The 23,909-nt window shown below is 39.3% G+C and overlaps 1 protein-coding gene and 1 pseudogene across 6 annotated transcripts in view; one reads left to right on the top strand and one right to left on the bottom strand.

The window, feature by feature from the left end:
- The window catches only part of LOC105465664 (fibronectin type III domain containing 3B), a 364,084-nt gene that overhangs the window by 155,822 nt on the left and 184,353 nt on the right, over positions 1-23,909 (bottom strand). For all 6 annotated transcript variants that reach the window (XM_011714222.3, XM_011714227.3, XM_011714244.3 and 3 more), the window contains one exon: positions 19,173-19,249. In XM_011714222.3, coding sequence (XP_011712524.2) covers positions 19,173-19,249 — 77 coding nt within the window. The remainder of the gene's footprint in view (positions 1-19,172; positions 19,250-23,909) is intronic.
- On the top strand, positions 20,241-23,665 carry LOC139360810 (ubiquitin-ribosomal protein eS31 fusion protein-like; annotated as a pseudogene).

The raw sequence follows: 23,909 nt of genomic DNA, 5'->3' as shown, positions 1-23,909 counted from the left end.
ATGTTAATAGTTCATTAATAAGACAATATTACCCATTTAAAATTAAAATTCCTAGTCAGATGCCTAGGACACAACTTCTCATGTGATCTTTAATAAATATAATCTCTTCTGGGCCTTGGCAAGCTAATCACACTAACCCCATTTATGAATGCACAGAAGCTAATTTACAGGTGTATGTGAAGTGGGTGCTTAAACCATGACATTGGAAATTCTCATGCATGTATTGATAATTATCATCAAAACTTCTTTTGTCTAAAACGTGTAGCTGTATGCTGTTTGGTAGCACACGCAGTATAAATACGTCATGAATTTTTCCTACCATCTGACATAAACATGCATTATCCTACAGTGTCTTCTTTCCCTCCTCACCCTCTACTAGCTATTAAGAAAAAAGAAAGGTGTATTCTAGATGTTTCTCTTTCATGGAACCTTCATTCAATCCTGGAAGGACCACAGAAGTAAAGTCCTTGTTTTCTAGAGGTTTACAGTCTTAATTCTTTCATTCAGTGTAAAACTTCCGTCAACCAGCAACATAGACAAGTGATGAAGTACAAGAACAGGGCTCTCACTAAATATTAAGAAGAACACTCTGGACTTTTAAACAAGATTATTTATAATGAAAAGAATTTATTTGACCATTTTATCATATAACTTTGGACCTGTTAACAAAGTGGTTTGAAAAAAAATTTATCAAAAAGCACTAACTTTTTGAAGGTTTTTTTTTTGAAGTAGCTTTTTGAAACCACAAATTGACTACACATATAAAAATTGCTTGACAGCTCCATTTTAAAGTATCTTATTCTGTGGGATTTGTAAAAGGTTTTTATTTACATGTGTATGCATAACGAAACCCTTTTAGAAACCTGTTCTTGATAAACCCAAGCCTGTGTTATCATTAAAAAGATTTATTTTAAAAAAGTGAAATATAGGCCGGGCTCAGTGGCTCACGTCTGTAATCCCAGAAGTTTGGGAGGCCGAGGTGGGTGAACTGTCTGAGGTCAGGAGTTCAAGACCAGTCTGGCCAACATGGTGAAACCCCATCTCTACTAAAAATACAAAAAATTAGCCAGGTGTGGTGGCATGGGCCTGTAATATCAGCTACTCAAGAGGCTGAGACAGGGGAATTCCTTGAACCTGGGAGGCGGAGGTTGCAGTGAGCTGACATCGTGTCACTGCACTCCAGCCTGGGCGACAGAGGGAGACTCCAACTTCAACTCAAAAAAAAAAAAAAAGCTGAAATATTAATTCTGAAATAGAAATATAGAAAATATGTGCTGAATATTTTTACCATTTTTCTATAACATAAATTGCAACATATTTTAGTTATCCAATTCAGCTTTGATCTACATCTAAGGAAATTACGCCTAAGTCTCCCCCAAAATAAGAAAATCTGAGGAGCAATAACAATGCACAAAATAATTGGCAACAAAGGAAACGGTGGCAATAACATTCTTTAATAAAGATGGTTTATAAATAAATATATCACTGTAGTCAAATTTAGACATCAGACAGAATTCAGTCCAAAACACCCAAGGCAAAAAAATATGCCTTCAGTCTTGGTAGATGACTATGGAAAAGACAAATTCATTTCCTTTTGTGGTGGAGGAAATTGTGACAATGTCCAGAGGCAGACGAATCACCTGTATTCACTTCAACTATTATTTACTGACACATACTATGTGCTAAGGACTGGATATTCAAAGGCGAGAAAAAGTAAGTGCTCAACAGTAAGACTCATCCACACAGCCTAAGAATATAAAGAGAAAAATTAGACTAAGTCCTAGTAAGTGCTGCTAAGAAAGCAGAAGTGTGGTGACTTCAGAAGTCAGAGTAAGTATTCTTCATCTAAATTTTTTCCAGCTCTATGACTCAACAGAACTGTCACTCATGTATCCTCTCCAGAGAAGCACAGAACCTTGGAAAAGATCATTATGCCAGGTTCTCAGTCTGTCACCTATCATGGGCTGACTTAGTGTGTCCCCAAATTCATGTGTTGACGTTCTGATGCTCAGTACTTCAGAATGTGACTGTATTCGGAAATAGGGCCTTTTAAGTAGATAATTAAGGTGAAATGAGGTTATATAGGTAGACTGTAATCCAAGAGTATCTATGTAAGAGGAGATTTACGAGAGATATGCACAAAGGGAACACTACATGAAGACACCAAAGGAAGATGGCTGATATGCTTGGGCTGTATCCCCACCCAAATCTCAACTTGACTTCCCACATATTGTGAGAGGGAGCACAGGTGGGAGGTAACTGAATCATGAAGGCAGGTCTTTCCCATGCTGTTCTCATGACGGTGATTTAAGTGTCATGAGATCTGATGGTTTTAAAAACAGGAGTCTCCCTGCACAACCTCTTTTTTTGCCTGCTACCATCCATGTAAGATGTGACTTGCTCCTTCTTGCCTTCCACCATGATTGTGAGGCTTCCTCAGCCACGTGGAACTGTAAGTCCAATTAAACCTCTTTCCTTTGTAAACTGCCCAGTCTCAGGTATGTCATTATCAGCAGCATGAAAACAGACTAATACAGTAAATTGGTACCAGAAGAGTGGCATGTTGCTGAAAAGATATCTGAAAATGTGGAAGCGACTTTGGAACTGGGTAACAGGCAAAGGTTGGAGCAATTTGGAGGGCTCAGAAGAAGGCAGGAAAATGTGGGAAAGTCTGGAACTCCCTAGAGACTTGAATGGCTTTGACTAAAATGCTGATAATAATATGAATAATAAGGCCCAGGCTGAGATGGTCTCAGACAGAGATAAGGAACTTGTTGGTAACTAGAGCAAAGGTGGTTCTTGTTATGTTTTAGCAAAGGGAGTGCTGGCATTCTGTCCCTGCCCTAGAGATTTGTGGAACTTTGAACTTCAAAGAGATGATTTAGGGTATCCAGCGGAAGCAATCTCTAAGCAGCACAGCATTCAAGAGGTGACCTGGGTGCTGTTAAAGGCATTAAGTTTTATAAGGGAAGCACAGCATAAAAGTTTGGAAAATTTGCAGCCTGGCAATACAATAGAAAAGAAAATCACATTTTCTGAGTAGAAATTCAAGACCGCTGCAGAAATTTACTTAAGTAATGAGGAGCTGAATGTTAATCCCCAAAACAATGGGGACAATGTCTCCAGGGTATGTCAGAGGTCTTCATGGCAGCCCCTCTCACCACAGGCCCAGAATCCTAGGAGGATAAAATGGTTGCGTGGGCCAGGCCCAGAGTCCCTGTGCTGGGTGCAATCTAAGGACTTGGAGCCCTGCATCCTAGCCACTCCAGTCATGACTGAAAGGGGCCAAGGCACAGCTCAGGCTGTGGCTTCAGAGGGTGCAAGTCCCAAGCTGTGGTAGCTTCCATGAGGTGTTGAGCCTGCAGGTACACAGAAGTCAAGAACTGAGGTTTGGGAATCTCTGCCTAGACTTCAGAGGATGTATGGACATGCCTGGATGTCCAGGCAGAAGTTTGCTGCAGGGGTGGCACTCTCATGAAGAACCTCTGCTAGGGTAGTGTGGAAGGGAAATGTGGGGTCAGAGCCCCCCACACACACAGAGTCCCTGCTGGGGCACTGCCTAGAGGGCTACCATCCTCCAGATTCCAGAATGGTAGATCCACTAACAGCTTGCACCACATGCCTGGAAAATCCGCAAACACTCAACACCAGCCTGTGAAAGCAGTCAGGAGTGAGGCTGTACTCTGCAAAGCCACAGGAGCGGAGCTGCCCGAGACTATGGGAACCCACCTCTTGCATCAGTGTGACCTGGATATAAGACATGGAGTCAAAGGATATCATTTTGGAGCTTTAAGATTTGACTGCCCCACTGGATTCTGAACTTGCCTGGGGCCTATAGCCCCTTTGTTTGGGCCAATTTCTCCCATTTCGAAGGGCTGTATTTACCTAATGCCTGTACCTTCATTGTATCTAGGAAGTAACTAACTTGCTTTTGATTTTACAGGCTCATAGGCAGATAGGTAGAAGGGACTTGCCTTGTCTCAGATGAGACTTTAGATTGTGGACTTTTGGGGTTTTTTTGTTTGTTTGTTTTTGAGATGGAGTCTGGCTCTGTCGCTTAGGCTGGAGTGCAGTGCCGCTATCTCAGCTCACTGCAAGCTCCGCCTCCTGGGTTCATGCCATTCTCTTGCCTCAGCCTTCCGAGTGGCTGGGACTACAGGCGCCCACCACCAGGCTGGCTAATTTTTTGTATTTTTAGTAGAAATGGGTTTCACCATGTTAGCCAGGATGGTCTCAATCTCCTGACCTCGTGATCTACCTGTCTTGGCCTCCCAGAGTGCTGGGATTCCAGGCATGAGCCACCGCGCCCGGCCAGACTTTTGAGTTAATGCTGAAATGAGTTAAGATTTTGAGGGACTGTAGAAGGCATGATTTGTTTTGAAATGTGAGGACATGAGATTTGGGAGGGGCCAGGTACATAACAATATGGTTTGGCTGCGTCCCCACCCAAATCTCATCTTGCATTTCCACATGTTGTGGGAGGGACTCAGTGGGAGGTAAGTGAATCATGGGGGCAGTTCTTTCCCGTGCTGTTCTTGTGATAGTGAATAAGTCTCATGGGATCTGATGGTTTTGAAAAACAGAAGTCTCCTTGCACAAGCTCTTTTTCTTTTTGTCCGCTGTCAACCATGTAAGATGTGACTTGCTCTTCCTTGCCTTCTGCCATGATTGTAAGGCTTCCCAAGCCATGTGGAACTGTGAGTCTAATTAAACCTCTTTCCTATGTAAATTGCCCAATCTTGTGAATGTCTTTATCAGCAGCTTGAAAATGGACAAATACAATGGCCATCTACAAGCCAAGGAGAGAAGCCTTAGAAGAAACCAACTAATCCTGCTGACACCTTGATCTTGGACTTCCAGCCTCTAGAATTGTAAGAAAATAAATTTTTCTAGTGTAAACTACCCAGTCTGTGGTATTCTGTTATGGTAGCCCTACTAAACTAATACAGCCCCTCAGAATACAAAGGCTCAATCCAGCGCTTTTTTCTACCTTAAGTTCTACAAGCCTTGTCTGATTTAAAACAAACAAACAAACAAAAACTCTCTTTTAAAAAGTGATGCATTTAGCCTCCGTGAACAAACACTGAGCCATTTTGCTCAGGCTAATGAAGAAATTCGGCCTGATGGCAAAGAGAAGCCGAATTGATTCTTTATCAAGTCTGTTTTATCCAGCTTAGTATATGTTTACCAAAAAACTTCTACATGCCTAGTATTCTTGCTATCCTGTAGCCTAGAAACAAAAATAAGTGGCTAGAGAATAAGGCACAAAATGTGCAACAGAGAGAATCTTTGTCTTATACTAGTGTTCTTGTAAATATGACCAAGAGAATCATTAAAACAAAATGAAACAGCCTGGGGATAACAGCAAGATGGAGAGTTCCCAGGAGCAGCACAGGACGGGAGATGGAGAAGGACATCAGTCAGTGCCTGTGGTCTGTCAGCTTCTTGACGTGGGCCAGCTCATTCAACTTCCCTAACACTTGAGAATTAGGTATCAGCATCCCTGCTTTAGATGAAGAAAACCAAGGCACAGCATGATTAAATCGTGCAACTAGTATGCTGCAGGACCAAGATTTTTCATACTGGTGTGTACACCAAAGTCTTCATTATTTACACAAAGTTTTAATTACACAGAAGTTGTACATTGAGAAGTAAATAGGTAAACAATCAACTGCTGAAAATTAGGATACCTGAGTCATTAAGAGATGTGAAAAGGATTCAGGATACAACTAATACTTATTGAATACTGCTATACTTTAACACACTCTACCAGAAAGGAGTCAGGCAGAGTTAAGTTCCTAGAACAGTAGCTGATACATAATATGACAAAATCTTACTCATCAATTACTACTATTAATATTACCACTTCACTAAATCCTCCCAACAATCCCGTGAGGCACATACAGTTACAGTTATCCCCATTTTAGAAATAAGAAGAATGATGCTTAGGGAAGTGAAAGTAATACACCGAAGAACACCGAACTGGGTAAAGGAGGATCAATTTTGTGTACAAGAACTAAAATGGGGCCGGGTGCGGTGGCTCATGCCTGTAATCCCAGCACTTTGGGAGGCCGAGGCGGGCAGATCACAAGGTCAGGAGATCAAGACTATCCTGGCTAACACCGTGAAACCCCGTCTCTACTAAAAATACAAAAAGAAGAAAAAAAAACAGCCGGGTGCGGTGGTGTGCTCCTGTAGTCCCAGCTACTCGGGAGGCTGAGGCAGGAGAATGGCGTGAACACAGGAGGTGGAGCTTGCAGTGAGCTGAGATCGAGTCTCTGCATTCCAGCCTGGGTGACAGAGAGAGACCCTGTCCCTCACAAAAAAAAAAAAAAAAAAAAGAACTAAACTGGATCTCCTAAAAACATTTTTTTGAGGGTTTTTTTGTTTTTGTTTTTGTTTTTTGTCTTAGCTAACAGAAAAGGTAGTTCCTCTTACGGAATCGAAATGCTTCAAAGGAATTTTAATAAACTCCTCACTTCCTGAAGCTCTTTCCTTCTACTCTTGCTGGGCTACAAGCCACAAGAATCAAAAGAGAAGCTTGAAAGGCAGGAGGCAAAAGAAAAAAATTTAAAAGGCTGCCCCAGATGGCCCAGGATGAGCCAGGAAATGTAAAGACTCTGCACGTGGCACATATGAACCCACAAATGTACGTAGTGTGATGTGCTGGCAGCCAGTTTGCCGGGGTGGCAAAAAACATTGGGTGAGTTGCCTGGACACAGAAAACTGGGACCAAATGAGTTTGCTAAAGTCAGGCTCAGGCTGAATTTCTCATTGCTGCCAACATGCCTGAAGTGGGTTCCCAGGTCATTCCAGGAAGAGAAGATGTCTCAGATAAAAGTGGGCATGCGAACAACGAACAAAGAGAAGAAAAAGGTTTGATGATATAAATAAGCTGCATGGACTCAGGGGATGGGTAGGCAGAATCCAGGACTCTCCCAACCAGGCTGGTGCTCACGTCTCCCCTGTAGCTTGGACTACACACTGTCTCTCCCACCCAGCTGCAAGTCCCTCAGAAGCAACTGGGCACACAGAAGGCTTTCAGTAAATGTTGGTTAAATGAGTAAATGAATAAGAAAGCAAGCTAAAATAAATAAATAAATAAATAAATAAAAGAATTAAGTATACCTGCTTAGATTTGGTATCTGCCAAGAATATTAGCACGTCATTATTAAAACTTTTCTCTGTAACTCTGGTAAATAGCTGACATCCTATTCTAAAATCACAGAAAATCTGAATCCAGTTCATTTTATATCTATCATTCCTGATCTTATTTTAAATAAGCATGATTTTATCACAAGCATTTACACACAAAGATCAAACATCTCCAATGTTAAGTTCTACTTTAATCCTATAGGAGACTGAGCAGTTTTATTTTACTCACCAATCAGGAGTACAAATGCATCGGTACTCACTTTAACAATTTGCACTAACTCTTCCCTCTGCATTTCTGAATATGGTAGATAATATAAAAGAGGAAAGGCAAGCTTGTTCTTCAAGTAGGGTAGAGATTTGAAATGTAAGGTCTGTGCCTGCCCTAGCCAACCCCCCTTGTGCTGCCAACTCTCACCACCATCACCCAAGTACCATAAGAAGAAAGAAAAATTAGGATAAAGGAATGTTCCAGGAGCAACAAAAGAGTTTTATAATAGTAAGTGGTCAAACATTTTATTTTATAGATTAAGCTACTTGACTTAAAAATGGTGGGAGAGGGCTGGCTGTGGTGGTTTATGACGGCAATCCCCATACTTCAGAGGCCGAGGAGGGCGATTGCTTGAACCCAATAGTTCAAGACCAGCCTGGGCAATGTGCCAAAACCTTATCTCTATAAAAAATACAAAAATTTGCTGGGCGTGCTGGCACAAGCCTGTCATCTTAGCTACCTGGGAGGATGATGTCGGGGGATCACTTGAGCAAGGGAGGTCATGCCACTGCACTCCATCTGGGTGACAGAGCAAGACCCTGTATCCAAAAAAATAAAAAATAAAAATTAAAAAATGGTGGAAGAATTGAATATATTGCCCTAATATACAGACTTCCTTTTCTGTTTTCAAATCTAAAGATTAAAAGTGTGGCTGAAAACATCAAAGTACTTTTCAAGCTCATTTCTCTTCACATCTATAAATGGCTAACAGTGATGAAATAATATTTGATGTTTGCAAACTTTCATTATCATTCTAAGTTTAGGACCAGCTCCTTTTGCCACACAACATGATTATTGTTGTCTTCAAAAGGAAAAATAAATGACTGGTGATGTTTCTAGGTTTCTAAAAGTCCTTTAAATGAGAACAAAAAAGATTATCCTGCAGAGTACTTACAGCTTGATAATAGACATCCTCTTCCGAATCAGGAAAAATACAAGTTCCTTGAAAATTCCAATTGTCTGTCTCAAACAGTTCTTGCCAGTGATTAAGTCTAAATACCTACTTTTGTCTGTTTTATAGGTGATCAAAATGAAGGTTTTAGCTAATCAGGTAATTCATGAATGAACAAAAAGTCCCCAGAGTTTTTATGAGCACTCTCATTTATGTCTAGAAATCTTAAATTTCCCAACCCATTGGTGTTTAATTTTTTTTTTTAAGAGACAGGGTCTCGCTGTGTTGCCCAGGCTGGAGTGTGGTGGCTATTCATGGGCGTGTTCCCACTACTGATCAGCATGGGAGTTCTGACCTGCTCCATTTCTGACCTGAGCTAATTCACCCCTCCTTAGGCAACCTGCTGGTCCCCAGCTCTCAGGAGGTCACCACATTAATGCCGAACTTATTGCGGCCACCCTGTCAGAATAGTGTAATACAGCCCAATACTCCTGGGCTCAAGCGATCCTCTGGCCTGTAAGGCACACACCGCCCAGCAGGTGCTTAATTTTTAACGCACACACCAATTGCAGGCAATAGGTATGATACAGACTTCAGGGGAGAAGGGTTAGTTCCAGTTAACAAATCAAGTGTTGCTGTTCAGGAGAATCACAGCTGAAGGTACTGAAGGTACTGGTGCTTGTCTTCAGCATTTCTGGGCATGAATCTTACCCACAGGCTTACTTCAGAGGTGATCAGTATAAGAACACTCTCAAAAATGGCAATCCTTCCACTGGCTTTGTACATGCGAACACTTTTATACACTCAGAAAAAAAGTCAAGCTTCTATTCACACTTATTTAAGTTTTAAATCTTGCACAGGGGCACTGCTAAGGCATATATAAATGAAATCAACTGTGAGTACTTTACCAGACACACCTGGCTCTTTCCAGGTGCTACTGTCCAATGACAGTAACCCTTGAGGGCTGGACAGGAGAATGGAAACAAACACAGATCTCTGTGGTATCTCTGTGATCCAACTACTTCAGTGAATTATGTAACACTATAGTGGAAGGGCCAATTAAATTATTAAGACTTTCTAAATTAAGAAGGAAGTTCAGCAAGGTCAAGAGACACATATTATGAACTGGAGACCCGAGGATGAGCCCTCAGTTAGCTAGCTACAGCTCTACTTTACCATAGCCCAGAGCTGTCTCCAAATAGAGAATCCCATGGACAAAGAGGAACCCCTCCCTGGTTAGAGGGCTAAGCCTCTCCAGATACTGCAGAGAACCAAGAGGCCTTATCTCAAACCAGGGGCTCAAAAAACACAGTACTGGGCACTGATGCTGAAAGCAAAACAGCAAATTAACTTGATATAAGAATCAAAGTGACAATAACAACTCCTACAATTTGTATATCACTTAATAGTTTATAAAACACTTGGCACAGAACTTGACTTGCATAAAATTCAGAAGATCTAACATAAGCAGCATCACAGTCCTAAATTCTAGCTGAGGAATCCTCAGCTATGATTAAGTAAATTAACTTAAGGCGGGCTAACTGGGTGACAAGATTCATACCCAGATACTCTCACTGGAAATGCCATTCCATTTCTTTCACACTTTATTGTATATTACTGACCTAAATACCAAAAAGAACCAAATTAAAAAATTAAAAATCAAATCTAATCCTCCCAAAAAATGTGTGGCACATAAGAACACTGGACAAGTGAAAAAAGTTCCATCCATTGAGTTTCAGTCGATACTAAAATGGATCAAATAATTATTTCAGATTAAACAGAAATGCTGTATTAGGGGACAGACTTTGTTAGGTGACAAACAGTATGTAGACATTTGATGGCTTTATTTGTGCCCAGTTGAGCTGCTTCTGAGATGTGAATAAAGCTATCCCCAGTGGGCATCTGCAGTGCCTGTCCATTACCCATCACAGAAGAGATGGCCAGTCACATCTTTTCATTCCGGCTTCTCAGGCACACTCAGGTCCATTTTATTCCAGTGATGCCAATACACAGAACAGGGTCTTCCAGACTTAACCCAACAGGCAACTGGCATATTCATCAACATAAAATAATTCCTTAAACAGAAGTTGTTACCATTCAAGACTTTCACACCTGTGAGACAGCCCAGACAATCTCTGCAGGGAAGGATACAGCTATACCTTTCCAGAAATGAAGCAAAGCCTGAAGTTAGAATATTTTTCATGGTTACTCTACTTGTAGCTGTACAGTGTAGAGCCCATGTTTGGAATACTCTGAAACCCATGGTCTTTCTACTGCTGTACTATCCCACTCAGATTATGAGATTAGACATGAGGAATCAAGAAATCAGTCTGGGCCCTTCCCAGTAACAGAGCTATGGTTCTAAGTTTCAAACATACTATTACTACTCACCAATAGGGGCAAGGGCCTTAACCAGGTACCCAGACCCTTATCCCCCACAAAAGAAGAAGAACAGAATTCAGGGGATCATGACCTCAGAAATTACATCTTTATTACTCACTAACATCCAACTGCAATTTTGTATTTCCCTGATTTATAAATGTAGGCAGCAAATCAAGGTAGTACTAGCAGTACCTTTGACTTTGTTACTAACAAAATATGACATTTCCATATCACATTACAGTGTTATAGAAATATTAATCTTTATAATCATCACAACTTCAAAATTATTATAGTTACTAGATCTGATGCTAGATGTTGTTAATGTGCTAATAAAACAGCACAAAAATTACTGTATCACCTTTTTAAAAAAAATTGACCAGTTTTGAAAAACCTGGTCTTTGTACCTATGGATTTTATATTTTACTTTAAAAAAGGTTTCCCCAGACTGCCAATGGGCTCCTCAGTACAATAAAAAGTTAAGAATCCATACTGAAGATATTCAGATAACACCTATCACAGATTAAAATAACCATATTATATAATTCTAATTTTGTGAACTTAATGAGTTTCAAAGAATGTGTAGAAATGTAAAATTCATCTAACCGTGGTAAAGTTTTGCTACCCAACAGGTCAGAAAAAGGTGTTTTTCTTAAAAAAGTTATTACATATGACAAATATGACTTACTAATTTAGAAAGATAGATTATAATAATTGTGCAATTAAATAAAATGTAATATAAAGGGCAAATTTAACACTAATGACTCCGAAGTCATTTCTGGATGTAATAATGTGTCAATCCTACTATGAAAATCAACTATCATTTTTGTATAGAGGTGACAACTAGCATTCTAGTCAATCAAATGCTAAATATCAATGAGTGTGCCACACTGCTTTGGTAATGACTGCTTTTGGAAACTTACTTACAGTCTCATTTGATACCCTGTTAAGGAATAATATGAACAGAGGAGAATCATCTAATTTTAGATCAGAAAAGAACCCCAGAGATGCTCACTTTCCCCTCTCTGCCTCCCTCCACAAGATAAAAATGACTCCAGTCAGATAGCCAAATTTTGATACATGCCTATTATATGCTGGGTACCTTTCAAGAAAGAAGAGACCAAGTGATGAACAGGACTGAACAGGACACACAAAGTCCCTGCCTTTGTGGACTTAAATGCTAAAAGGAAGACAGACAATGATCAAGTAAACAAGTGATACACCCAAATAAATCACTTAATATTTCTAAAACCACACAGACAGTTGGATGTAGAGTCTTGCTTGGGCCCTCGTTTCCTCCCACTAATCCTGTGTTCTATTATGTCACAATGCCGGGATCACAGAAACAAAGGAAAGAAATCAAAGAGAAGGTACAGAACGGGGAGAAGGCTCAGAAAGAGGAAACCTGCACAATACTTTGAGGGGAGGGGATGTCCTTGGTATATTTTTTTAATTAAGCATTGTCAACCCTGTCTGTAACTGCTCCTTGGACAAAATAAGCCACAAGATAAAAAATAAAATTGCTTCAAATCCATTGGTAATGGAAACGAAATGATACCTAAGTACCATGTCCTTTTCCACGGAACACAATACCAATCCCCATGCACACACTCTGTACGCTATGGAACAATTCCCTAACTTCCTATAGAAAAATCAATTCCTCTGAAAGACCGAAAGTGTTGAAAGAGAATCCAGTTCCCCTTATTGGCCACCAAATGGGCCTGAATCTCAGTTTCTCAGGGCACAGGGCAATCCCCCCTGTGCCTTTCTGCTATCATTTTCACAACATTGAAGGTGAAACAAAGCGGCGGTTTGATCCCCAGCTGTAGTTACCAAAGGGAAGCAATTGAGGCTAATGTTTATAGCTCAGCTGGCTTGGCTGGGTGAAATGGGGTAAAAGCATTGCACGGCTTCCACCTAACAGGCCCCACTGTTTCTCCACAGGGGCTTCAGCTTTCTGGCCAACTCTCCAAACAGTCATCATTGGCAAATGACCAACCAAACCCAAATTTAAATATATTTTTCAATACATTTCTTGCCTTTCCCTGGCTAAGGGAAATGAAATATATAATTTCAACAGGTACTGACCCCTTAATTAATCCCCAAAACAGTCCAATGTGCTATTTTTGTTCTTTCTACTCTCACAACAAAAATATTTATTTTGACTACTAAGTTTTGGGATTACAACAGTTAATCTGGAAAAAGAAGAGTAGTTTCCCAAATGATAGAACATTAACTTGGATGTTTCACTTTTTCTTTTCGTATGCTTTTTAAATCTTTGGGTCAATATGAAGTTTTCCCTATAACATTTGAAAAAAAATGTGTCATAAATTACTATGGAAGCATGGAAAATAAAACTCAAAGCATCTGCTTAAGAAATTTTTACATATAAATTATTCAGAAAGTTAATGGTGAGGTTAAAAAACAGAGAACCATGGCCAGTATACAATGAAAGGAAAATTTTGCTTCACATCATGTGATTTCAATATGTATTTAGGAAGGCAAGCTCTGCCAAACTTCCATTGGAATTGTTGTAACAGTCTTTTTCATTGTAATAGCTACTACTTACTGAGTGCCACACCTCACATAACACTTCTCTTAATTCTTCTCTCTACCCCATCAAGTAGGTGTTCGCGTATGTGGTGAAAGAATTTATCAAAGTTACATAGAAAGTAGCCAAGGTGGAATTTGAAGGAAGGCCTCTCCAAGTAATGTCCATGTTCTCCTTCAGTTTCAACTCTAATCACACTCAAAAATGCTTTTACATAATGGAGATGATGACTGTGATAAGATTAAATTCCCGCTTACCTAAATCCACTTTCTCATAATTTAAAAAAAGGTCTATATTTTCTCTCAAGTTGAAAAGAACCCCCTACTTCTCATCCCACTAAAAAATAAGGCACAAAACACACCACTTCCCCCAACCTACTGTATCAGAGAAACCACCGAGCTGAAATGACAGGATTCCACTGTTTTTGCACCCTAAGTCCACAGTATCTGTAAAGTCCACCAATTCAGCCCTTCTCAACCTAAGAAAACAAAGCTTGTTATGTTGATGGCACCTCCACAGCTGTCTGTTGAACTTCAGGAGTTTATTATCTGCTTATTAATGACATTTGTATTTTGTCAGATTTGACCAATTTTATTAATTTATCTTTAAAGGACTTTCAGCTATTTATACAACAAATCTGCTATAATCAAGAACTTCTCTATTCAATCAGATTAGAGTTATTACTGTAAAATCTTGGTTTACTTGCCTCCCTCTTCAATTTTCTTACAATTAAAGACCATACCGGCAGGGTGTGGTGGCTCACACCTGTAATCCCAGCACTTTGGGAGGCTGAGGCATGTGAATCACTTGAAGTCAGGATTTCAAGACCAGCCTGGCCAACATGGTGAAACCCCATCTCCACTAGAAATACAAAAATTAGCCAGGCATGGTGGTGCCCACCTGTAATCCCACCTCCTCAGGAGGCTGAGGCACGAGAATCGCTTGAACCTGGGAGGCAGAGGTTGCAGTGAGCCAAGATCACGCCAGTGCACTCCAGCCTGGGTGACAGAGCAAGACTCTGTCTCAAAAAAAATTTTTAAAAAAAGGTAAATAAATAAAGACCATACCATGCACAAGTAGCTGGTGTTTTAGAAATGGAGATACATAAGTAGGCACAACACACACCCACACTCACACTGCCAGAAAGCAATAAAACCGTCAGGACAAGGTTCTGCCACAGACTGTGAGATTGCATCATAGTGGGAAAGAGGTCACTGTAATCAGAAATGCATAGGCTGCAATCCTGGTTCCAACCCGGGCCTCAGCATCCTCATTATGTAGAGATGGGACAGTGAAAACTAGACATAAAAATAAACCATTTAGCACAGTGCACAATATTCATAGTAGTTACCATCACCACCACCAATAACTTCAAAGTGGGGTCATTTTCCCAGCTGCCCCATTGTTTCTCGATTCATAACTGGGACGTGTCACTGTCTTCCCCTCGCCCCTTCTTTTGTACTAGCTTTATTGAGATTTACTTTATATAACATAAAATTCATCCTGTTACAGTGTCCAATTTAGTAGGTTTTAGTGTCCCAGTTAAGTAACCACCACCACTATCTACTTCCAGAACATTTTTATCTCCCCAAAGAAACAGCATACCCCATTACTCCTTCCCCCCAACTCCTGGCAACCACTGATTTATTTGTCTCTATGAATTTGCCTATTGCAGACATTTTATATAAGTGGAATGATACAATATGCGGCTTTTATGTCTGGCTTCTTTCACTTAGCATACTGTTTTCAAGGTTTATCCATAGTTTAGCATGTATCAGTTCTTTATCCCTCATTATGGCTGAATTATGGTCCATTGTGTGAAATATTATATTACATTTACCTATTCATAGGTTGATAGGCATTTGGGTTGTTTCCACTTTGGGGCTATTATGAACAATGCTCCTGTGAACATTCCTGTACAAGTGTTTGTGTGGTCATATATTTTCATTTCTCAGGTATATACCTAGGAGTGCAATTGTTGGGTCATATGCAACTCTCTATTCAACCATCTGAAGAACTGCCAGATTGTTTTCCAGAGCAGATGTACTATTTTACATTAACACATACAGTGTATTCCACTTTTCCTACAACCTTGCCAATACTTGTTATTGTCTTTTTGACTGTAGAAATTCTAGCATGTTAAGGTATTGCAGTGTGGTTTTGATCTGCATTTCTCTGATGGCTAATGATATTGAGCATCTTTTCATGTTCTAATTGGCCATTTGTATATCTTCTTTGGAGAAATGTCTGTTGGGTCCTTGGCCCACCTTTAAATTATTTTTTTTTTAATTCTTGAGTTACAAGGTTTTTATATATTCTAGATTCAAGTTCTTTCTGAAACATATTATTTGTACATATTTTCTCCCATTTTGTGAATTTTCTTTCCATTTTTGTTGTTGTTGTTGTTGTTTTTAGACGGAGTCTCGCTCTGTCACCCAGGCTGGAATGCAGTGGGGCAATCTCGGTTCACTGCAACCTTCACCTCCGGGTTCAAGTGATTACCCTGCCTCAGCCTCCTGAGTAGCTGGGACGACAGGCATGTGCCACCACACCTGGCTTTTTTTGTTTGTTTGTTTTTTTGGTATTTTCAGTAGAGAAAAGGTTTCACCATGTTGGTTAGCCTGGTCTCGAACTCCAGACCTCAAATGATCCACCTGCCTTGGTCTCCCAAAGTGCTGAGATTACAGGTGTGAGCCACAGTCCCAGGCCTCTTCTACTTTTTAACGGTGTCCTTTGAGGCACAAAAATTTTTAATTTGTATAAAGTCAAATATATCTATTTTTTTCTCTTATTGCTCATGCTTTTGGTGTCACATATACAAATCCATTACCTAATCCAAGGTTATAAAATTTCGTATCTCAAGTTTTATAGTTTTAGTTCCTAGATTTCTGTTTATAATCCATTTTGAGTTAATTTTTGCATATGGTGTGAGGTAGCTGTTCAACTTCACTCTTTTTGCATGTGGATATCCAGTTTTTCTAGCACCATTTATTGAAAAGATTATTCTTTTCTCCAGTGAACTGTCTTGGCGTTCCTCTCTCTTTTAAAAACACATTCAGAACATTTCATTCTTTGCAGGTATAGATCAGTCTCATATTATTTTCCATCTATTAAGCATTATATTACTCTCTTTAAACATGCAAATCATTGAAGAATACATGTGAATCTCTCCTGTACTTACTTATGCTTGGACAATCATTTACATTTAAAAACATTTAGCCAAGTACCTACTTTGTGTCAGGCAGTATTCTAGATGCTGAGATACAATCCCCATGAGGCAATATGAGTTCTTGGAGATGACTATAAATACACATTGTATTCTACGACAGGGAGGAAAAGAATCACAGATGCTGAAAAAACAGAACAACTATTTCTGTGATGAAGGTTCTAAAAGGGTCACACTGAGGAGAGGCACCAAAAAGAACAACTGAATTGTCAAAGAAAGGCTCTAGAGTATTCCAGAGAAAGGGGGAAATAATGGACATGAAAGTGTTTATTTGGAAAGAGGCTCAAGGTATCTAGGGAACAGAGGTTTAACATATAGACCGTGTGGTGACAGGTAAAGGTGCCTCTTGAGAGGTAAGCAGTGTTGAGTGTTATGGATATCATATACACCATGCTACAGAACTTTAACTACATTTGTATGTAATGGCAACCAACTCTAGACCTGAACAAGAAAGTCATGTGTATTTTAGGAAGAGGACTGTGGGGATAACTGTACAGAACTAACTAGCAGAGGGACAGATTAGTACTGAGCACAACTCACATATGTCCAGCCTGCAGGGGGAGAGTGTGTGTGTATGTGTGTGTGTGTTTCTTTCTTTCTACAACTGCATGACAACAATGTATTTTGCTCCTATCTCTTGGTGATAACCAGACAACTAAGACATTTTATACTTGGTTCCGCCTTCCTCATTTCACTGAAGTGTGTGTACTGCCAGCCTTGAAGATGATGTTGTGTACACATCCTATTGGCTTCTCAATTCTATTTTCTTCATATTAACAATCTTTTTCAGATACTCTACTGTAACATGTCATAAAAGATATAATACTATCATTGAAGGTCATTTAACTTTGCACCCATCTTCTGGTCACAGAGCCCAACTGAAATGAAGTTAGTCATTCACATGCCTTACAGACTGCTTCTTTCCCTTTCTCAATTCAAATTATTCCATTTTAACTATTTTTCCAATATTGTCTAGCATATTTTGCCATAACTATCAGCTGGGAAAGAACGTCAACACGCTTCCATCATCAGTTTCATACAAGCAAGTTTACACCTCTACTTTTACCCTTTCTATTTGGATTTTCTACAGTTTTCCAGAATCAGAACTATATCCAAGTCAAAAATTCTTCATTTCTCCTAGTACATGCAACAAATATTTTTGCATTTAATACAACCCCAGCAATACTACTAGCAAGAAAAAGCACACTGAAGCTTCTCTCCAGTAGAATGTTCAATTTTTAACTGGTACTCCATAAATGGACCTTTAGCATAAAAGGAGGTGTTATTTTTGCTGTCCCAGTGGTGAGAACTGTACTCTGTTCAATGGAATAAAACACGTCCTCAAAATAAATGAGCAGGAGACATAATGGAATTCTACATTCCTTGTTCTTTTCTGTTAACTGACTGCGGGTGTGAATGTGATCCATCATCTTGTATCCCTGCTGCTGGAAGAGCCTGTTCTACACCCCATCCTCCCTCCAGTGATTCTTATTTACAAAGACTTGTGTAAAATAAGTCATTTATTTGCAACAGCAGGAAAACTGGCCAGCAATCTGGCTATGTAATAAATAAATAAAGTCAAATTGGCTCACAAAAAAAAAAAGGATGGAAAAAATGAAATTATAGTAGCTGCGATATGTCTTACACATGAAGAAACGGTTAAGTTTTTATATCAGAGAAGGATAAATCTTTGATTCCTGCCTCTGCTTCAGCAACTTTCCTATGTAGCTGCCAATTTTTCATCCTAGCAAAATCATTAAAAACTGAAAATTACATATTTTTAAACCACTTTAAAAGCAGAGGCTGAGAGACAGAGAAGGAGTAAAGAAAAGAAAAATCCATCTGGAAGGATATAATCAAAAAAACGTTAGCACAGTGATTATCATCTCTGGAGAGTAAAATTGTAAATATTTTTCATTTTATGCTAAGTAGGAAGAACAAAAAAGGCAGAAAGAGAGAAAAACAGTTTGTTAGGTATTTGGAAAGGTAGCTATGCAGAAACAGGAGATTTGTATATTGTGCTGAGGCTAGGACAAAAATCTAAAGTATATACAGATGTCCACAACGTTCCAGCCATGCAAAACATTTTATACCTCATTCAGGCACAGGAACATAACTTCATCCTTTAAGCTTTTTTACACTTCCAATAGATCTCTGAGATTCCTATTACCATCATTTTACTTAGAAAACCAAACCTCAGAGAAATTTAAATGCAAACAGCCAAGTTCTCACATCATACTCAGTAATTCACCAAGCCCAGGTGGTGCCACATCGTGGAGCAATGGAACTCCATTTTTTTCCATCTATAACAGAACGCAGGCCCTGTTTATGTGAGCTATGTCTCCTTTAATATGTTAACTAACTAAATCTATGAATTTTCTTCCAGAAAGTTGTATTACAGGTGGAAGGAAATTTCTAAAGCAGGAGACTCCATAAAGAAATCACAACCAATCAATCAAACATAAAAACGCCACTTGCCAGAGGACAGTCTAGTAGGCCTTCTACGTTTCCTTTTCTCTGGCTCTCCAGTACGTCAAGTGGCAAAACACAAGTAATACCATGTGGTGCCACAAAATGATGGCAAATCTAGCACTATGATACCTAAATTAACTCCTGGAATATGGCTTTGAAGCCTCAACGTATACTCTGTTGGAGTAACGTAGTGTCCATAGTGAGTAGAGAAGTCCATCAAATGGATTACCTGTGAGATATAACCCGGAGGCACATGAATGGGAGGAATGGATCCATTGGGTGACATCATGGGAACCTCAGCAGGTCCTAAAAGAGATGAGTCAGATGTTAATAGCTGAAGAAACATGCATTATTCAAAATAATCAGTGTTTTCAATGTACTATCCATACTGAAGATAATTAATCACTTTGACAATCTTTCTTCAAAAGTTGGTATACATTGCCTTAAAGCTAAACCTGAAACCACAAATGAAAAGGAATTCTCCAACTATACAACTCAAAGAAAACAAACAAAAAACCCAAAACTATAAGTATCTTTATAAATATTTAATGATTCCCAAAACCTCAAGTTCCATAAACCAAGATTGCTCAGTTAATAGCAGTCTAACAGAGTGGGGCAAAAAGTTTCTTTCTTTTTATTTGGCCTTTAAAAGAATGTATAATTAATCAATATTTAAACAAATCAATTATAAAATTATTTTCTATTCTGGTTTAAAAAGCTCCTACAAACTTTGGGTTTATGATTTTCAGTTAGATTATCATTTTTAATAAATTACTGTAACATGCCATAATTTGAAATAGAAGAGATCCTTAAATTATTCCAAACCAACTGAATAAGGCAGGGGGAAAAAATAGATCTTTTTTTTGGACGGAGTCTTGCTCTTGTTGCCAAGGCTAGAGTGCAATGGCGCAATCTCGGCTCACTACAACCTCTGCCTCCCAGGTTCAAGCGATTCTCCTGCCTCAGTCTCCTGAGTAGCTGAGATTACAGATGCCTGCCACCACACCCAGATAATTTTTGTATTTTCAGTAGAGACGGGGTTTCACCACGTTAGCCAGCCTGGTCTCAGACTCCTGACCTCGTAATTCACCCACCTCAGCTTCCCAAAGTGCTGCGATTACAGGTGTGAGCCACCACATCAGGCCTAGATCATATTTTAAAATAAGGAACTATTAAAAATATGAATGCCAGATTTACTTGGATTTTTCAAAGTAAAGCATTAAATTAACAAGAAATTTGTTTCAAAGTAGGAAATTCAGCTTTCTGATCCACCATCTGGGATGGAACCACGACCAAAATGCAGATTTTCGTAAAAGTCCTTACAGAAAAAGCACCACTCTCAAGGCTGAACCCTTGGACACAACAGAAAATCCAAAGGCCAAGATCCAGAATAAAGAAGGAATTTCTCCTGATCAGCAGAGACTGATCTTTGCTGGCAAGCAACTGAAAGATGAACATACTCTGTCTTAACTACACATTCAAAAGGAGTCCGCTCTTCATCTTGTGTTGGGACTTCATAGAAGTAGTCATACCACTCCCAAGAAGAACAAACGTAATAGAAAAAGATTAAGCTGGATGTCCTGAGATACGATAAGGTAGATGACAACAGCAAAATGAGTGGCCTTCACTAGCAGTGTCCTTCAGATGAATGTGGTGCTGGAGTTTTTATGGCCAGTCACAAACATTTGACAGACATTATTGTAACAAATATTGTCTGACTTACTGCTTCAACAAACCAGAAGACAAGGCTCGGCGCAGTGGCTCACTTGAGCCCAGGAGTTTGAGACCAGCCTGGGCAACATAGCAAGATCCCATCTCTACAAAAAATTTAAAAAGTTGCTAGGCATGGTGGAGCGTGTCTGTGGTCCTCGTTACTTGGAAGGCTCAGGTGGGAGGATGGCTTGAGCCCAGGAGGTCGAGGCTACCGTAAGTCATGATCAAGCCACCACACTCCAGCCTGCGCACAGAGCAAGACTCTGTCTTCCCAAAAACGTTTTTAAAAACAGAAGACAAGCAATTGTGTATGAGTTAATAAAAGACGTGAACAACAACAAAAAGCTAAATTCAATGAATGTTAATTACATGTCTAAGGCAAACAACGAATGGCAAGGTTAACAATTACCCAAGATATAGTTTTGAGTTAATATTTAATTACAAAGAAACTGGCCGCTGTTACATCAAAATCAACTTCGGACACCTTTCAAAGATCTAACAATTAAACAAATGGTTTCCCTAGAAGTGCAAGAACCTCATGGCCACTGGTTTTCTACTTGGTGGCTGGCTCGCCTATTTAGCAGCCCTCCTCCCAAATGTCAATAGAAAAACTTTGTGTTTCTAGTCCAAGATGGGACTTCCTGGCTCCAAGTGCCTTGCATTGTTTATTTGCTTTATCCTAATGTATGTTGTGCTGTCTGTGCTGTCGGCAATGAAAATTGCTCAGCTGGAACAAAAACCAAGAGAAATACAACACTTTATTTGGCAAAAGGCAGATCCTGCCATCCAGTGCTGCATTTAAATGTGCATACAATGGATCTTTCACTTCACAGTACAACCAGTGTTATGATCACTTCACAGGAGAAGACTCAGTAGGGAAAAAAGGGACAGGGACACTGGTGAGCATAAGAACAAGTCTGTGAAATAGGAAAGAAAACAGGAGGAGGGAAGAACATTTGTATATTTGTCTAACATTCCAAGTGCCAAGCATTCAATCCAAATTCACGGATAATACACCAAATCACTAAACTATCTGATCATCTCTATAACTGTAAAAAATAAACACAGCAAAAGAAGAGAATGGCATAAAAATCGATCACTGCATGACCCAATTTAATTCTTAAGTATAATTTAAACGAATACATCCACCAATCGCTGAAGGCATTGGTTTCCAAAACCATTTTTCTCGTCAGCTTCAGCATTTTTGACATAGCCATACAGAGAGTTGTGTATTTACTCAATATTTGTATTTTAATTGATTCATTAAAAATAAATCATAAACAATGGGATGTCTGCGCCATCCTGAGCACTGTCTGTGAAATTCAAGGGCTGATGTACACAGCTCGATGCAGCAGATGTTAAGAGCGTGGTCTGCCTGGTTTTATTCCCCAGCTCACTATTCACACTGGTGGTATGACCCTGAACAATTCACTTAGCCTTTCTGAGCCTTACTTCCTAATAGTCATAAGTGAGAATAACAGTTCTTACTTCATATGGTCAGGTTTAAAGATTAAATTCATAACGTGCAAAAGCGCTTAGAGCAGTGCATGGCACAATAATCACTCATCAAAATGTTACTAGTTATCATTATTCTTTACAATGGTTTTTATAATTTTATTGATAGTTTTGGTTGCTTTTTAAAAATTTTTTTGTTACTATTACAAGTACTAAAGCTTTTTAATAGTCCATACCCATGCAACATAAAATCAACAAGTATACACTTGGTACAACATTGACTTAGGGAACAATCCTTCCTCATCAGGTAAAAATAAAATGTTTCACAGTACAGAGTGTGAACAGAGGTGCTACCACCTCAATAAAGTATTGCTTTTTAATCACCAAAATGTTTACCATGCAAATAGTCTCTTAACCCTAGGCATGACCCCTAAAACTGTTAAAGTCATTTGTGTAAAATGCTTTAAAGAATGTAGGACAAGTATGTGATTTACAGCTAGAAAAGGTTTTTTACACAGTCTTGATTTCAAGAGTAGCCAAATGACTTTAACATGTTTGTTCTCCCTTTTGTCACTGTCATCAAAACTATTTCAAAGGACATTTATAAATATGCACTAATAGTTTCCAAAACTCTACCTTGCCTTAGAACCCCAAGTTCCTCTCCTTTCTGAAATAAACCATTACAACTATAAGCAATTTGGAGTTTAAAAGCTAACAAAATAAAATCTCATTCACCATAGTGGTACGAAAAGAAGTTATTGTCTTCCTAAACATTTATTTCCCAATCTGTGAGTTTACTATCTCTGCTCAACTGTGTTTGAGAATGTCCAATATTATTGTAATCTTTCCCTAATTAAAACACTAATTTCTCTTCCTAAAGTTCCTAAAAGTCTTAAAAGTCTGCTAGCATTTGTTAATGAGTTTATTTTTCATTTACTTAAACCTTGAACCAGAAACGTTGGAGAGCCTTTATTATTCAATCAATGGTAATTAATGCAATGATTCTATGACAGTATTCATACATCAAAGAGACAAAAGGAAAGACCAGCAACATTGTATTCTTAGGACCACACAAGCTCTTGGAGAGCTCCTGAGCCCGCACCAAGGCTGCAAGATCATTCTGCCCATCCTCTATTTCTTCCCTGCTACCAGGGATCCCCAAGAGCAGGGGTGCCCAACCACTAATAGTGGTCCGTGGCCTGTTAGGAACCGGGCTGCACAGCAGGAGATGAACAGTGGGCAAGCCAGCATTACTGCCTGAGCTCCGCCTCCTGTCAGATCAGCAGCCGCATTAGATTCCTAATCAGCAGCGAACCCTATCGTGAAGAGGGATGTAGGCATTCCTTATGAGAATCTAACTAATGCCTGATGATCTGAGGTGAAACAGTTTCATTCTGAAACAGTCTCCCTCACCCCCAATCCGTGGAAAAATTGTCTTCCACAAAACCAGTCCCCGGTGCCAAAACGGTTGGAACCACTGACCTAGAGCTCACACATCTCAGACGCTATCTTCACAACATTCACCCATTCTGGGAGCAGACAGAACTAGACTAATTAGATGAATTACAAATAAAGTTTGGAAATCTCAAAGTGGTGGCAACTGGGAATCCAGGGTATAAATCATCATTTAAAACAAGTCTTAGAAAAAGATCAGCCATAAACTAATCAATTATATTATAATTTCAGGCACGTTTAAATGGTATTTTTATCATCTGAGTATTCATGTAATACATGTAAACAGGTAATGAATTCATATAATTATTGGACTTGTCTATAAACTGGTACTTGTATGACTAAA

The sequence above is a fragment of the Macaca nemestrina genome, chromosome 2 (genome assembly GCF_043159975.1).
Source record: "Macaca nemestrina isolate mMacNem1 chromosome 2, mMacNem.hap1, whole genome shotgun sequence".
Classification (NCBI taxonomy): domain Eukaryota; kingdom Metazoa; phylum Chordata; class Mammalia; order Primates; family Cercopithecidae; genus Macaca; species Macaca nemestrina.
The sequence above is the reverse complement of the archived record's forward strand: the minus strand, read 5'-3'. Positions and strand labels throughout refer to the sequence as shown.